At 47.5% G+C, this 17,872-nt stretch overlaps 1 protein-coding gene across 1 annotated transcript in view; it reads left to right on the forward strand.

The window, feature by feature from the left end:
- Positions 1-17,872, forward strand: part of CFAP47 (cilia and flagella associated protein 47) — a 3,369,192-nt gene that overhangs the window by 1,978,336 nt on the left and 1,372,984 nt on the right. The window contains exon 47 of the mRNA XM_069639370.1: positions 6,974-7,117. Within this exon, the coding sequence (XP_069495471.1) occupies positions 6,974-7,117 (144 nt within the window). The remainder of the gene's footprint in view (positions 1-6,973; positions 7,118-17,872) is intronic.

Raw genomic sequence — 17,872 nt, forward strand, 5'->3', positions numbered from 1 at the left:
TGACGCAATCCAAGTAATGGTAATGCTGAATTTGCAAGTAAGCGACTCTATCAAGGATTTTTAACAGGAAGGGAACAGTAGTGATAGGCCTGTAATTAGTAGGGATGGCTGGGTCCAGGGTCTGTTTTTTTAGTAGCGGAAGGACCCATGACCGTTTCAAATCATTGGGGACCGAATTGGTAGAGAATGACACACTTATGAGCTTAGAGATGAAGGGGGTGAGGTCTCTTGCTGCATCTTTTATAATCTGTGCAGGGCAACTGTCCCCTTTGCAGTTTGACAGTTTAAGTGAAGTTATGATTTTTTGCACTTCTAGTGCAGTTACTTTTTGGAAGGTGAAGCCAGAGTTAGTGTTAGAGGTGGTGGGTGGGCTAGGGATAGGGGGGCTAGAGGTGAGGCTACTATTGGAAAGATGTAGTGATTTTGTTCTCAAGGGCATCTTGGATGGTAGTGCACCAGAGTTGGTCTTTCATGGACAGGTCCGTAGGTGGAATGGGGTTTTCTAACTCCTTCAAGATGGTGAATAATTCTTTGGTATTGGAGCTAGCATTGCTTATTCTTGTATTATAGGCATCCTTTTTAGTGCAAATGATTTCTCTTTTATATAGGGAGGATGCATTAGTGAGATTGATTTTATGTTCCTCTGATGGGTTCATTTTCCAAAGGGTTTCCATTTTGGACTTTTTATTTCTTAGAATTTTAAGATCTGGTGTGTACCATGAGTTAAGATGTGCTTTAGGTTTACCTTTACTTAGTTTTAGAGGGGCAACAAGATCGATAGCTTTGGTCATGGCGTTATTGTAGGTGTCTACTAGTAGGTTAAGGTCCGATGAGTTAGGGACCATATTTAGAGTGGGTAGAACCAGTGGGATGAGGGCTTCAGCGGTGATGTTCCGCTTATTTCTTGTCAGACATGCTGGTGCTGGTGGGCACTGTCTATAGTGTGGGTTATTAGTGCTGATGTCAAATGAAAGTAGGAAATGGTCGGTCCATATAAGTGGTTGTGGGTCCTTGCAGATAATGTTACAGTTGTGGGCAGCGAGCCAGTCTAAAGTTCTGCCTTTCTGATGTGTGGGTTGGGTATTAAGTTGAGTGTAGTTCGGTTCGCAAAGTGTGTATTAGCAAGGGAGGATGATGGAATGTCGTGAGGATCGTTGTATCCCAGGTTTAAATCACCTAGAATAATGTTCTGTGATAAAGGTTTAAATTTTTCAGCTATGAGGGAGGTTATGTCTTCCTCAAAGGAACCTATGGGACCAGGAGGTCTGTATATTAGTTCTAGGGTGATAGTATTCTTAGGGGTGGTTTCAATTTTAATGGATAAGTGTTCACAGGAATTTAGAGGAAGGGAGGTCACAGATCTAATGTCAAGCGAGGATTTGAATATAAGTGCTACACCTCCTCCACAGGCATTAAGTCTGTCGACCCTCAGGATAGAGTAGTTGTCTGGAACCGCGAGGGTTAGAGAGGGACCTGCTGCGGCATGAAGCCAGGTTTCTGTGGTGGCGTGGAAATCCAGGTTTGCTGAACAGATGATGTCGGCAATTTCCGTAGGTTGGGCCACGATGGATCTAACATTAAGTAAGGCTCCTTTGAGTGGCATAGTATTTTCAATGATATTTTTATTACTGACTTTGGTTGTGGGATTATTGATCATTTTGTTAAGTAAAGTGGGGAGTCTGAAACCCAGTCTGTCGTTACGGGTCGTGAGGTTAGGGTAGGCTGTAAGGCGATGTACTAGCATATTACATGAATTCTGGATATTGTCAGAATGGTCATCTGTGACGAGGTTAGGTGGAGGGTTGCCTAAAATAACGCTGATTTTAGTACTGTGGTCTGTAGGTGCCCTATAGGGGAAAAGGAGGGCAGGAAGGGTGTAGGGCAGGGAACGGGGTGGTGTCTGGGACAGCCAAGCTTGGCAAGTCCATTAATAAATGGGATAAAACTGTTTCTGCTACATGGCGTGCAACCGGGCATAATGCAGAAAGGGAACATGATGAGTACTAGCCAGGCTGGCATAATTTAGATATGGATCCAGGGCGGGATACTGGAGGGATGGTGGATGTTGTTGGCTACGCTAGTGCTTGTGCGCCTTGGGCAGACAGGCTAGTTAGAGGTAGCGCTAGATACAGAATTGAAGCCCACTTGCAAAGTGGCTTGTAAATGGCAGGACTAACAGGCAAGTTTAGGTAGCAACTAACTAGCGACCATAATCAAATGTAGTCTGTTAGCGACCATGAGACGCACAAAATTTGGGCTCTACAGGTACACTAGTGCTTGCATCAAATATGGGCGGAGCAGGTAAGGAACGAAGCAGCGTAGATAGGGTGGTCTAGGTATTGCACTGTACACATTAGCAGGTAGAGGCAGAGTAACATGGGGTGGGTCACTAGAACACCTAAGTTATAAAATCTCAATGAGGCATTAAAACACCTAAATTCAAAAATCACAGAGGCATTAAAACACCTAAATTCGAAAATCACAGTGGGGTGCAGTACAAAGTAGACAATCAGCACGTGTGGAGAGTTGCCGGCTCAGGACGGTACTTGTTAGGTTTGCGCGATATGCAAGATCGTAAGGCATTGTATAAGGAAAATCAAGTCTATGATACCAGAGGATGTTGGAAGGGTAGCGTTAGGAGTGGGAAGGCAGAGGGCGGATCACACAGTGTGCAGGATGTACAATCTGCGTACTAGGGGTACATTAAGGTAAAGGTCCGTTTAACACGCAGTACATAGGAAGCAAAGAGAACGTTTTACTAGCATTACATAGGATCAGGGAAACAAATTTACAGGCAGTACATATGATTCTGAGAGCCCAAGCATTAACTCGGAAAGTGATTATGGGAAACAGCAGCTAGCGAAGTACAACGAACTAGCGTACAAGAGTCACGGTAGTTAAAGGGGTCTGCCAGGCACAGTGCAAGCACTTACCCAGAAAGTGTGCGGATTAAGTGTTGACTCTGGGGGCAGTGACTCACGATTAGGGCAGCATTCGTGGCCCCTGGCTCCGACAGCTCACGGACAGGCTCAGGACAGGCACAAGCCTTGGTGCTGCTGCCTTCGTGCTGGATGGCGGCGTGCGCCTGACGGCGCTTGATTGGCTTTAAAATGGGCAGCCTGGGCCAATCCGACCTCTGGATGGAGGCTGGTAAAGGTGTTGGGCCGAGGCACACACTGAGGAGAATGAGGTGGCCATCTTGCCAAGTGGTCAGCCTCGTGACTTCTAATGGCAGCGCTTAGGCAATCCAACTGGGCAGGAGGCAAAAGAAAGATGCAAGTGCTTTTAAAAAGCGTTGTTCCTGGCAAAGGTTATTATGCCATAACTAGCAGGGAATTTGTGGGAGTCGTCTGTGCTGCGGCCAGCTGGTGATTCTGCTGCAGCAGGTCGCTTGCAGGCTTACCTTGCTGCCGAGGGGTGATGTGATTAAAGATGCACTGCTCCGGCAGTGTTGAAAGGGAGCTCCTGCTCCTTCGGGAACTCACACAGCATGGACTGGGGCTCGGGACAGGCACAAGCCTTGGTGCTACTGCCTTCATGCTGGATGACGGCGTGCGCCTGACGGCGCGTGATTGGCTGTGAAATAGGCAGCCTGGGTCAATCCGACCTCTGGATGGAGGCTGGTAATTATATCAGCTTAACCACCCCAAACCTACTTAGGGTGACCTGTGTCTTCTGACACTGTGGAAGGTGGCCTTCTTGGTTGCTCTAACTTCAGCTCGGCACATTAGCAAAAGTCAAGCTCTGTTAGCCTTAGAAATGTACTCCGTTTTTCGACAAGGATAGGATAATACTTTGGACGCACCCTTCTCTTCTTAGATGGTATCATCCTTCAACACCAATCAAGAGGCAGTCCTTTCCTCCTTCCTTTTGCCTATTGGGTAAATGCTGAGAGAAAGCTTGAACCTTGGACATTCGTCAGGCTCTGAAATTCAACGTTGACCATAACTGGGTGAATGCAAAAGACAGCAACCCTCCCGATCAATGTTGAAGACCTCCAAAATGTACATTGCTAGCTGGTGTGTGTCTTGCATTCCTAAATGTTAGAAGATCCATGGGAAACCACCTCCTAAATACCTAAATGTTCATGGAGTCCATGCAAAGGCAACTGATGTGTCCTTTCAGAGACATAGACCTTAAAAGGTCATAACTAAAGCTGCCACATGGATTTCCACTCTCAGCCTTCTGTAAGCACTATTGCATGGAAGCTGGTGCTAGAGTAGATGCCAGGTATGGTTAGGCTATCCTCAAAAGAAATTTGGCTAGAGTACTTGCTTCTCCCTTCTGAGAATCGTGCTTTGCAGTTTCCTCCCACCCATGTATGGAGGAAAGAAGATGGGATGTAGGTGTAAGAAAATGTTACTCCTCGTAGTGACTACTCTACTTCTAGGCCATAGTTCCCTTTACTCCAAATGCCCACCCTCCATTACCCTAGTAAAATGATAATCTGTTAGCCTGACTGGTGCAGAAGAAAAGGGAACTGGGGGGAATTTTTGAGAGGCTGTCAGAATGCAGAGGATACAAATATTAAAATCAAGGACATTTTCTTTGCAAAAGGCTCCAGTCCCATACCCATTGAACAGTCTCCCATTAAGCATGGTGGAAAGGGGACTATGGACTAGAAATATAGTAATGACTACAGCAAGTAACATTTTCCTCCTGTGTTGAACCCTAGATACTATGCCTATTTTCTGGTTGGCTATGCACCATGGCTTACTAAAGCACTTAAAATTGTTAGGCAAGGTCTGGTGCCTACTGGCCTAACCACATTTTGCAGCAATCCTGCTAGTTCAGCACAATGCTAAAACCATACATCACTGCTTTGTTACATGAGCGACATTTCAGCATCTGCTGCATATTGCAAGCAAATAACTATTGGTTTATCTTCAGCCTTGTATATCCATTTAAAATCCAGACATTGGAGGCAACAAAGCAAATATTGCAATGTATAGAATCCTTAACAAACATTAATAATGTGGGGTGCCCAAGGTTCCACACTATAAGCTATATCTACTTAATATTGACATCAACCCCCTTCAATGAGTGATTAAAGGCAAAAACCTATGCTTCTAAATGTAAGTAGAGGTTACTTACGCATTTCTAGTTTCTGCTGGTGGTTATAACTGGAAAAAGGAGGCGGTCAGAGAGGCATGATCACCTGTTTGCACCATAGATAGAACTAGAAGAAGAGTGCAAATGTGTCGAAGATGGAGATGTTGTTTGGAGAGGTGATGCATGTTACTGCTCAACTGACTTCCTATTCCTTGGGCAATGAATATAAATTTGTGCACAAAGCGAGGGATCATATTCAACCCAGAATCCAAAACCACCCCATAGCCAGACATTGCCAATAAACGGACCCTTGAGCTAAATAGACCCAATTGGTACTCCCTTCCATTCTTATTAGATCATTGCCAATGCCTATTGGTACTCCCTTCCATTCTTATTAGATCATTGCCAATGCCTATTGGTACTTCCTTCCATTCTTATTAGATCATTGCCAATGCCTAAAGTGACTACTGTAATGCTAGGTACCCGTCGCTACCCACACAGCAGCACTGCCAAAACTCTAGTGGATTCAGAAACAGCTCATCACCAGGTTGTGCTGGGGCTTAAATACATTTGAGCATATCTACATGGCATGAACATCTCTTTGCTGTATCGCATCAGAAGCCTGGGTCATGTACAAGATGTTGTGCACCATTCTGGGAGCCCCATGGAAGAAAGGGTATTATGCCCCAGGAATCTGTCCTACGGTAGCCCTACAGGAAACCTCACATCAAAATACCCCCTTTCCATAGCCCAGGCTTTAAGATGTTCTGAACATGGATCTAAATCAGTTTGGGTACACTATCTGAGATTCTGCAATGCATTTGAACCCTCTGGTAGAAACCAACAGATGAACTCACATTTGAGAAGGACCTGCGAACAGCCTTGTATATGCAAGTCTCTGACTACATAGTAGGACCACCATCCTCCGATGCAGAGATCTTAGCCCGACACCTGACATTTACTCCAAAGTCACAAATTGCGCCAAACGGATGCTTGCATTGTTGGCCGATCGAGACTCTAAAAAACCTATACCAGCGTACATGTGCCCATCACTTGACAGTTATGTGCAGTAACAGCACTTAAATATACGCAGGGAACAAAGTCAAATAACGGCCACAATATCCCCTCTGTATTGGTGCTCGAAGGAGCTACAAAATCAACACAAATCCATGAATACTTATATCCTACAATTTCTTGGGCCTGCTTCAATCATATGGTGATAATTAATCAAATATGTTTTACAACACAAAATTGCACAATAGAGGAATATTTTTTGGTCCGTTCCATGACATTTTATTTTCTATAAAAGCTATCCTTATTCTACTGCTTGACTGATGTTGGTGTATTCTAATTAAAAAGAAACCATCCTCGGACCACAATAACTTGTACGCTTAAGCATCAAGAACCCGTCCTAATTTTCATTTCTAAATGAATAATAATAAAAGATGTGGGGGTGGTGCCCACGTTCTCATCCATGATTTTATTTTAGTCTTGCATATTTGGGAATTAATCATAGGGGATTTTCATGGAGTAATTAAGCGTTCGGATGCAGAGTTTTCTCCTGGTGACTTCAACATTTCCAGGGCCTTATTTCTCTGTCCTCTGGTGAAATATCCACACACTGTCCTGATTGGAGCAGAAGACTTTAGTCGTTTTCTCTAATGAAGACATATTATTGACATTCAGTTTTCATTACAGTGTGAATATAAACACTTGCCTGCCAATCTAAAGGCTTTTAGGGTTTTCTGCTTTGTACACTTTCATTAAGCTTGTTTACAGAATATGTGAAGCAATTTTATTAAGCAGCTTCACTGCCCTGCAGTCTATTAAGAGATGATTAATTTGCATTTTAGTTTTAATTTACATAGTTGTTTTTAATTAACAGTAACATTTACATTGCATGTTTATTTCTCCCCTCCAGTGCAATATGACTCAGCAAGACTGGAAACTTGAAGCCGCTCTGGAAGGAGATTGGTTTTATGGTCCACCTTCCATGTACGTGAAGGCGGGTGAAACCTCAGAGTATTCGCTTATGTTCAAACCCATCTCCAAGTCTGTAACCAAGGTAGGTACAGTTTGATGGCTCAGCAATCCTATATCCTTGCTTCAGAAGAAGGTGGGTCTGCTTGTGCGGTGGCTCCCTGTTAATTTAAGTGCTTGATTTAAAAGGAAGAAATCACATGTCATACATGACATCAATTTACCAAAATGCCTGGCATAAAGGAAGTGCAAGCAAACACCTTATGACATTACATGTTGGACATCACATGACCTAGGGTTGGACAATAGGGACCACAATTATTTTTTTGGGCTGCAGCACCGAAGAACCTAAAGTCCGAAAACGGCAATATTCCGAAAACCGACACCAAAAGTGACCTATGCACCCGTCACCGCCAGAAGTCATCGATGGGTGCCAGGGATCTTACTCCCATCTGCCAAGCATTTAAGAAGCCCACAGCAAGTTTCATCTTCCCAGGACTTATACAGTTGGAGAAATCAACCAATGGAGAGCACCGCAAAGAGTAAAACTGCTGCACTTCAAAGACTTTAGTTCCATTTTTCTTCTTGGACTCAGCATCCCAGTGGCTCCTTCTTCCAAAGGGGATACATCCTCGAAGGGAAGCGTCGAGTGAAACCGAGAAACTCTGCCACTTCACCTGCCAAGGCACCAAAGGTACTGTGACGATGAAGACCATCTTCTAGCCTCAAGAGTCATCCAGGGGTCCCAGATTTGTCTTGGATCGTGTTCTCCTGTGGCCTCTCAGGTCCTTTGGGGTAGTAGACCCTTTAAGAAGAAAGTAAGCGGTTATTGAACATTTTTGGACTGGGCTGTAAAAGACGAGATAAGTTACTCCCTGTCTTTTCCATTACAGGTGCCCAGGAGGGGGGGATCCTCACACAGAATTATCTATCTAATCTAAAGAAAGCATTCTACCACTGTTCAAAACTAGCCTGCCATTCTACCCTAATCTATGCTGTTACAACACCTCACTTAAGAATGCATGAATTTAAGTATTGTGTGGTACCACTTGGAGTGTAGATATTTGCCATTATTTTGAATAGTAATTCCAGAGTACAACGTGTTACTATTTATTTGTATATGTTGTGGTAGGAACCTTATTTTAAATAAAGAAGCTGTGTTATCACCTAAAGTAGTGTGTGGACGTTCGTTTGTGGGAGCTTGGGGGAAACACTGTACTTAAGAACCAGCCAGCATTACCTTCCGAAAGCCTTGATTGCTCGTCCATTGCTACCCATTGCGAGCCTTGACTGGGGTTTTCTGCGCCTTTACCGTACCATATAGAGGGCAGTAGTACAAATACCCGCCTCCAGTCTTTACAAGGATACACATCCCTCTGTTCACTGAAGTAGGCATCAAGTGACATTTTGTCATATTTATTTGTCAACTTAACTTAATGGGTGACATATTTGTAGGGTGGCAATAGCCGCCCTATAATTAAGGTGAGTCGAACTCTCATAGGAACCCCTCAAAATTCTTTGATTAATAACTTTTGATTCAACGGATTTGACTGAAATTTTCGAAAGTGATTAAGGACACCCCCAGCACTCCAGACTGCAAAGTTTTGTAAAGATCAAATAAATAAGTTATTAAGAAGACTTTTTCCCCAAAGAGTGCAGCCTACTTCTCATTAATTTTCCCATAGACAAATAAGGTACATTATTGCCAAAGTTCATAGCCCAAACCAGGTCTGAAAGAACTTGGGCACAAAGCGTTGACTCATGATCCACGCATGGTTTGGGAGACGTGGGGTTGCGTCCGCCCTCTGAAAATAAATTACGCTGTCCACCCACACGTGTCCTTTACTGGTACCCTATGCCGGTCAAGTGGCACAGCGAGTAGAGCGCTCGCTTTGACATCCGTGCAGAGCCAGCTAACGCAGGTACGAATCCCAGCGGGGCCAAACTCAGCCTTTCATCCTTCCGAGGTCGATAAATGAGCACCACACGCCGTGGGTAATAATAAGCAGCGCTCATATACCTGAGGGTTCGTAGCGATATATAAATGCTAAAACATTATTATTATTATTACTACCCTGAAAAACCATAATCAGGGGAAAATAACTGCAACATTGTACAGGATTGCAATTTCTCTTGCCACATTGTGGGCAAATACTCATGACTTACTTGCCCTCTCATCATTTCCCCTCCTCAGCCCTATGTCTGGCTTTCAACAATTCTATTCTCTGCTTTATAAAGCTAACTTGTAAAGTACACATACCATAGTGTCACTCAAATATACAAATCCTTATAGAACTATTTTAGGCAACAAGTGTACAATTGTGGCATTATTCCCCCATATTTGCAGTGAGACTACAACTACCAGAATGCAATTTAGCAAAAGGCAAACAATGGTATCTGAGTGCAAATCTTTCAAGGTCTGACAGTAGCATAGTTTACTAAAATTAAATAATGCAGATGCCCATTTGGTTGCCGATCCATGCAGTAACCAGGAGGGACCTTACTTAGCTTCAAAGTGGGACTGACCCTGCTTAGTTTGAAAGCAAGGAAAGGGCCGGCCTATTTCTCTAAGTGTTCTTGTAACTCTGGCAAATTTATCGGGTAACATGGCATGAGGAGGCTGTCACCTTCCTCACTTTGAAGCTAAGCAGGGTCTGTCCTTGTTACTGCTTGGATGGGGAGACCTGGTTGGCAATCTTGCCACTGGCCATGGCCTTTGATTTTTCACCCCCCAATGTCACCATAGCTGTAAAAATAACTTTATGAAAATAAAAATAATAAAATTGTAACTGCGGGTACTGCAAACATACCCTTGGTTACCTGTAGTCATTTATAGCCTTGAATATTGGCAAAATGGCCGAAAAAGAAGAAATGCTTTCCTGCCCCCAGACCCTCATCAAGTGCCCCCCTCATCTGTGCCAGCTCCACCCACTCCCCAGATGGCCTCCTCACCTCCCCTTTTCCCCCCACGAAACACACTGTTTCTATGACCCAGTTTTTCTTTGAGATGGCGGATATTCGTCGCTGTAGCCGAGGCTACAGAAAGCTTTGTGTTGCAAACTCAGTCCCTAGACCCCCTCCAACTCCCAAATTTCACTTGGTGCCCTCTACCCACCCCTCCACCTCTAATCTGATGGCATTTGCATGTTTTTTGACCTGAAAATAGCTTCATTCCTGCGTTTCATTTTCCCATATCCTCGGTTTGAGCTGGAGATATCTCTCGCAATGAGAGTAAAACATGATGGCGGTCATTTCATTTCTAAAAGCCTCTGGTTTTGGGTAAATCCCTGAGATCTCTATCTATTTTTCGGAAGGGGGTAACCCCTTCTCCACCAAATATTTAATGTACCATATTTGTCTATGGAAAAATGAATGGGAACTAGGCTGCACTTTTGAGAACAAAAGTCTTAATAACTTTATTTTTTATTGAATTTCTACCAAATTTAGCAGTCTGGGGGCGGAGGGAGGGGCACGTGTCCTTAATCACTTTCAAAATTTCGGTCAAATCCATTACTTGAATCAAAAGTTAATAACTATAGAAAATTGACCTTGTTTGTCTATGGGAAAATGAATGGTAAGTAGGCTGCACTTATTTGTTTTTCACAAATCTTTACGAAACCTTGCAATCTGCGCAGGGGGCAGTGGGTTAATCGCTTTCGTAATTTTGGCGAAAGCCATTACTCAAATCAGAAGTTATTTGTAGGATATTTTGTGTAGATTTGGGGTCTGGCCGTATTTTCTTACCGCCAAAGAAGAGTGGTAATTTGGTGATGACTTATCCTTGCATTTGAATTGGGTTTGGCCTTACCTCCTTTCAGTGACCATGTCTTATTACACTATATGGGATAATTTAGTAGTATACACTATTGGTGGTAATTTCTAGTGGTGAGCATAACTTTTCTGTTGTATTTATGGCCCCAACATACACACAACCTTCCTTAGTCTTATAATGTTCTTGTGATCTATAGAGAGCCTTGACCCTACATTCAGAAACGCCACAATTTCACATAGAGCATTATCAATAACCTGTGGTGTTATCACTGATTTATCTACATCAGTGAACTATACTTCCATAGGCCTCATTATTGATTCATTACTGGTTCATAGTCCCCCAGTAATCTATATTTTGTATTAGATTTCACCCAGACACCATGCACTGGGTGAACACACGCATACAACTATTTATCACTGCTAAGTCTATCTATTCCATCTGCATGGGAAACATGACAAATGTACTACTGTTACGCTCACCTGGTTCCCACAGAGGCGTCGATCTGAACTGGACAGCTGCGGTCTCCACCAATGTGACGCGTAGGGCCATGATGACGGACTGGACTGGCGCACCTAGCTTCGTTTGCTTGGCCCGTAGGAATATCCTTCTGCAAATGGAGAAAGGGAATTAACCACCCGTGGAGTCGAGTGTAAATTCCCCCCACAGATCACCTTTGATGTCCCCTCCTATAGTCTCACCTGATGGTTTGAAAAGATGAGCTCTCCATCCTGCATTGAGCGCAGGGGCGCGTTGATAACCAGTTGCTTCACTGGCTCGAAGGAATTGGTGAGTTCCAGAACAATAAATACTGCGAAAAATATATAGTTCGCCAGTCATGTCTGACTTTCACTCTTGTCCGATTCCTTGCAGTTTGCAGCCTGACCCCAGCGAAGAGTTCCTCGTGGTAGCTGATGAAGTTCAGGTAAGGATTTGGCTTATCTTCCACAGTTCAATAAAATAAGGCCAGAATGTAAGCTGCCTGTTCCCTTATTCAGGTGTGGCGAGAAAATATGAAGTTCGAGGAATTATGCCTCCGGCGGTAAAATTAGGTAAGTCTATTGCGGTGAGAAGAGTTCCCCTTATTTGTCCCGTTGTCTCACCTTGGGATGAGGATGCAATGGAGACTGCGCCAACCCATGAAGAGGAATAGTACCCCCGGCGGTAATTAGGTAAGTCTATGGGGGTAGTTACTATTGCCTCTGTTTATTTCCTTGGCTCACCTTTGCTGTTCTTGTGTTCCCCTTAGGTGCCAGAATGCGGCGGAACGTGCAGAAGGATGCGGTGGATCGTGAGGGTGCTGTGAGGGCGGGTGAGTTCAGCGCGGCGCTGCAGCAGGCGAGGCGGCGTGCGTAAATGCTTCTTTCTTCCAGTTCGAAGGTGCGGTGGATCCGGAATCCAGGTAAGGATCGAAGGTTTGCTCTTATTCTAACCCTTCTCCTTCTGTTCCTCCCTTTTTGTAGGAGCTGCACACTCGAGGTGGGCGTGGCAGAAGACTGGATGCAGGCTTGCAGACACGGTGAGCGTTACGCTGATGGATGCAGAATAACGCGAAGCGTGTGCTGCTCTTCGGGCGTGGTTTAAATAGCCTGCAAAGTAGTCCCAGGTGAGTATTCTTCCTCAGCCCCACCCGAGTAAAAAAAATAGTCCCTAGGTAAAATAGTCCCTTCCAAGCCTCATTTGACTTGGAGCTCTGCAGCATGGTCTGCACCAGGTAAGTTTGCAGCATGGTCTGCATCAGGTAAGTTTACTCTATGAGCCTGGCGCCTATGGAGTCAGGACTGACTCTCCATTTGAGCCTGGCGCCATAGGCGCCATGACCGCACCCAAACAGCCCCTAACAGGGGCTTTTGGGCTTGCTCAAAACAACTTGATGACTACTTCCGGGGTTGCTGGACCTGGTCTGGTTCCCCGGGGGTAGGCATCATGACAACTACCTAAAAAATCTTCCCCGTGTCATAAAATATTATTCCAAAGGCACCAAGAAAAGAGAAAAACAAAACTCTATACATGTTCTGCTTTTACATTGTGTGTATTAAAAACAATTGTAATTCAAAATAACATCTTACAAATCACAGCGTGTTGTTCTCTGTGATAATAGACAAGAAAAGAAACAATACAAAAACAGAGCAACATTCACTTTACAACATTATCATATGACAAATTAAATGCATGGGATTTCTTTTGCTTTGCTATCCTAACTGCGTAGCATTTTTTAGAACACATTTGCCAAGCAATCGCCTAAAAAAAATAACCTCACTTGAACTTGGGTGCTTACCAAAAGATTTGTGGTTTTCTCTCCCCCAGGCAATTTCCCTCAGAAGAGCGGCCCGGTCGGCAGGGGTTGCCTTCGTAATCTCAGTGTCTAAAGTGTGTGTGGCGAGAACCTAGGGTTCTCAAGCCAATGTTAAGACACCAAGATCATCCGTCTGGAGCCCAGCAAAAGCGATCTGAACTTTTTCTGTCAGACTTTCCCCAGCAGAACTCTGCTGCTTTCGTGGCATAACTGCCGATGCACTTCCTTCCAATCATATTAGCAGAAAAAGTATTCTGTTAACACCCTCATGTCACAAACCATGGTAGCTTCAGATTATAATAACTGTATCTTTTTCGATTTCCTGCTGCCTTCCTGCCTTCTGCATTCAGCACAGCAAGAGAAAATAAGAGCGAAAAATGCACATTTAAAACGAATTTCAAAATATGTACTTTGACCTCACTTTGTACATGGGACTACCTCACTTTGTACATGGGACTACATTGTAATGTTAATGAGTTAGCATTATTGATTAGTACTTGTTAATTAAATAAGTCAGTTATATAAATAATAGTCAATAATGTAGTCCTCTAGGCATGAGGGAATCCAAAGAAAGAAAAAGAAATGATGCACTTTTACTCTTTGTGGAAAGAAAGAAAAATGATGCACATTTAGGGGCTGATTCATGGAACAAACGTGCGCCGAAAATCTTGGCGCAAGCAGGCGCAAGCGCAAAAAAACACGCGCACGCGTGCGATTCATGGAAGTCCCTGCGCGTGTTTACCTCGGGATGTGCGCCAAACCCGTGCATGGCGCACAAGTCACTGTAACATCCCGAAAGGCGTGCGCGACGCACACAGTGAAAGCGCACAACCTCGGCGCATACACCAGAAAGTGGGCGGAACACGGGGCGTAACGCGTGGAATGGGGAACAACGCGTGAAAATAAGGGCGTAACTGGGGATGTACTGCAGGGAAGCAGACGGAACGCCCAGACGCACTCGAACCACACGTATTCATGGAATCGAATAGGGCAAAGCCACGCACAGCCAAAGACACGCACAAGCCGAAACACGTCCGCCACACGAAGGCAGGTGGTAGCGTCCCTGCGCATTACAAAAGTGGCAACATACAGCAATTGGACCTGTGCGAGCGGGGCACGTGTATTTCGGGGTGCGCGGGAAGTTACACACGCGATCTCATCAGGGTACGTGTATTTCAGGGTGCGGGGGAAGGATCACACGCAACATTAGCAGGGTACGTGTATTACAGGGGTGCGCGGGGAGTACCACACGTGAATTGCACGTGTGAGTCCTCCCAGGTGTTCCCTCTACACCCTCCATGGCCCCTGCAGGTGGCACACACCACAGGGGCCTACCCTGCACATGTCCTGCAGGCACCCCATCCACCATGGCCCTGCCCCCCAGCCAACCCACATGTCAACTTGCACTACTGCCTACCAACGCATGTCCCCCTGCACCCCCAGCCACCAGGGGCACCCTCCACCAGGCCCCCACCCATGTCTCCCACCACCCCCACCCCCCAGCAGTGCAGGGTCACCCTCCACCAGGCCCCCACCCATGTCCAACTCATGTCCAACTCATGTCCCCACCACCCCCACCCCCCAGCAGTGCAGGGTCACCCACCACCAGGGCCCCACCCATGTCCAACTCATGTTCCCCCCCCCACCCCACAGCACTGTGGGGCACCTGCCAGCAGGCCCCCACCCATGTCTCCCACCACCCCCACCCCCCAGCAGTGCAGGGGCACCCTCCACCAGGCCCCACCCATGTCTCCCACCACCCCCAACCCCAGCAGTGCAGGGTCACCCGCCACCAGGCCCCCACCCATGTCCAACTCATGTTTCCCCCCCCACCCCCCAGCACTGTGGGGCACCTGCCAGCAGGCCCCACCCATGTCTCCCCCCACCCCCACGCCACCAGGGTCACCCTCCACCAGGCCCCCACCCATGTCTCCCACCACCCCACCCCCCAGCAGTGCAGGGTCACCCTCCACCAGGCCCCCACCCATGTCTCCCACCACCCCCACCCCCCAGCAGTACAGGGTCACCCTCCACCAGGCCCCCACCCATGTCTCCCACCCCCCAGCAGTGCAGGGTCACCCTCCACCAGGCCCCCACCCATGTCTCCCACCACCCCCACCCCCCAGCAGTGCAGGGTCACCCTCCACCAGGCCCCCACCCATGTCTCCCACCACCCCCACCCCCCAGCAGTGCAGGGTCACCCGCCACCAGGCCCCCACCCATGTCCAACTCATGTTCCCCACCCCCTCCACCCCCCCAGCACTGTGGAGCACCTGCCAGCAGGCCCCCACCCATGTCCAACTCATGTTCCCCACCCCCCCGCCCCCCAGCACTGTGGGGCACCTGCCAGCAGGCCCCCACCCATGTCTCCCACCTCCCCACCCCCCAGCAGTGCAGGGGCACCCTCCACCAGGCCCCCACCCATGTCTCCCAGGCACTGTGGTGCACCTGCCAGCAGGCCCCCACTCATGTCCAACTCATGTTCCCCTGCACCCCCACCCCCCAGCACTGTGGGGCACCTGCCAGCAGGCCCCCACCCATGTCCAACTCATGTTCCCCACCCCCCAGCACTGCGGGGCACCTGCCAGCAGGCCCCCACCCATGTCCAACTCATGTTCCCCAGCCAACATGTCATCACAATCTAGATCCCTGGTCCCTATGGTCAGCCTCCAAATGCAAAACACCCACCCGAGTATTGCATCCACCCACTCATACTTGGCAATTACATGACAGAACACCAATTGCAAGTTCCGAAACAAACACATTTCCCTTACATACACCCAATGGGTGTCAGTGAATCTCAAAACCCATATCATGATATGTAAGAAAACAATGAGATGATACTACACATTGAAGTATGATAAAAAAAAAATGTATTAAAGGAAACATAAATAGAATCAAAAATAAAGAAACAGAAATGTGAATGTACAAAAATGAAAAGAAGCATGTCCGTGAAAAAAAGCAAAATCAAAATCCAAAGTAATGGTGTCCAAAGTCACTGTCCACAAAACAAAATCCAATGGGAAATTAAAAAGAAAGCCATTGCTTCATGGTTAAAATGTGAAAGAAAAATACAATCCAACAGTGAACTATGTACATACAAACAAGCCAGGGTCCATTATCCCAACAATAGAAAGGAAACCTATCTAACTACACTAACTAATAAAATAAACTATATACAAAAATGTGGCCAATGTCCGAAAGGTCCAAAATAAATCCAAAGAAAAATGAAACCTAACACTACCTACATAACTATGTACAAGGGCAGCGGGCTAGTTTGACGGCTCACTTGTGGATGTCCCGGCCCAGGGCATCATCAAACTCCTTGTCAATGTCCCGGAGGCGGTCCTCCTACATGGCCCCGAGGGTCCGCAGGGCTGTCGACGTGTCCTCCTCCGAACCCCTGCGGATTGCCTCCAGGCACTCGGCCCGCCTCAGGGCCCTCCGCATGGAGTTTGCGCCCTGACCATTGTGAGCCGTGCCTCTTCCGCCCGCTGCCGCTCCGCATCTATGGCGTGGCCCAACCGCTGCCACACGGAAGACACTCTCTGTCCTGGGTCCTCCTGCCCGCCGGCCGATGCCTGCCCCTCCGATGTTGAAGGCCCCTGAGCCTTCATGGCTCCCACCACGTTGCTGCTGCTGCCGTGCCTCTGCCCGTGCACTGCCTCCTGCTGCCTGCACATCCTCCGCCGGCTGGGGTGCAGTCGTTGATGTGGCCACCCCTGCTGGACGTCCGACTCCCGACTGTGGCAGGGATGCCTCCTCCACCAGCCTGGCCGCACCGTCAGAGGCAGCTCCACAGGGCACCCAGGTGACTGATGGGTGGGAAGATGGCACGGAGGACGACTGGCGTGTAGGGGGTTCAGTTGAGGAGGGGGTCAGAGCAAGCCCCATCATACAGAGGAATCCGGCTTGGGTGACCTGTCCCAGCAGGCTGACGCGGTCAACGAGCCATTCGAGATGACGTGCAGTCTCCTCATGAAAAGACTGCAGGTCACCTCGCATGGCCCGCTGACGCAACGCCACACCACTCAGAACACGCTCAACCCGGACCCGGATAGCCATATCCGCAGGCAGAGGAAGGCCAGTTGTCGTGAGCTCATCCCCTGCCTGAAAACGGGTTTGGACGTAGGCATCCCTGCTGGTGCAAGATGATGCAGGGACAGGACTGCACACAGGCACTTCCGCGGGGGCTTGTGCTACCTCCTGTCCATGGTTCTGCACTGCACCACTAGCACCAGTGGGATCCCCACCTCCAGACCCCGTCTCTGTTGCTTGCACGGCCTCCTCCTCCACCAAACCCCCCACCAACCTGGATGACTCCGTGCCATCTTCCCCTGTTGGGCCCTGTGGGGTCCCAGCTGCCCCTTCTGCTGCCGAGGAGTCCAACTCCAACCTCCACCTCTTGGACCTCCCCCCGGCAGCTGCGGCCTGGGACGCGGCACCGCACTCCTCACTCCCCGACGAGATGACAACATGGGAGGGGAGCCGGGCCTTGCGTCTCCGGCTGGCGGTGGGATCCCCGCCGCTGTGCTCCACAGCACCTTCTCCGCCCTCTTCATCAGTTGACGCTGCAGACAGGGAGAAATAAAACACAGGCATCAGGGCACTGTACATTGGACACATATACACATGACAGTTGTACATGAGTGGCATTGGCAAACCTCAGACATGTCATCACAATCCCCAACACACATGTCATTTCAACTCGCACACATGAGCCATACCACAGCCATATCGCAACTGCCAGCACCATCCATACACATACAACTGCA

This window comes from Ambystoma mexicanum, chromosome 7q (genome assembly GCF_040938575.1).
Source record: "Ambystoma mexicanum isolate Mex_15411 chromosome 7q, UKY_AmexF1_1, whole genome shotgun sequence".
In the NCBI taxonomy this organism is placed as follows: Eukaryota; Metazoa; Chordata; class Amphibia; order Caudata; family Ambystomatidae; genus Ambystoma; species Ambystoma mexicanum.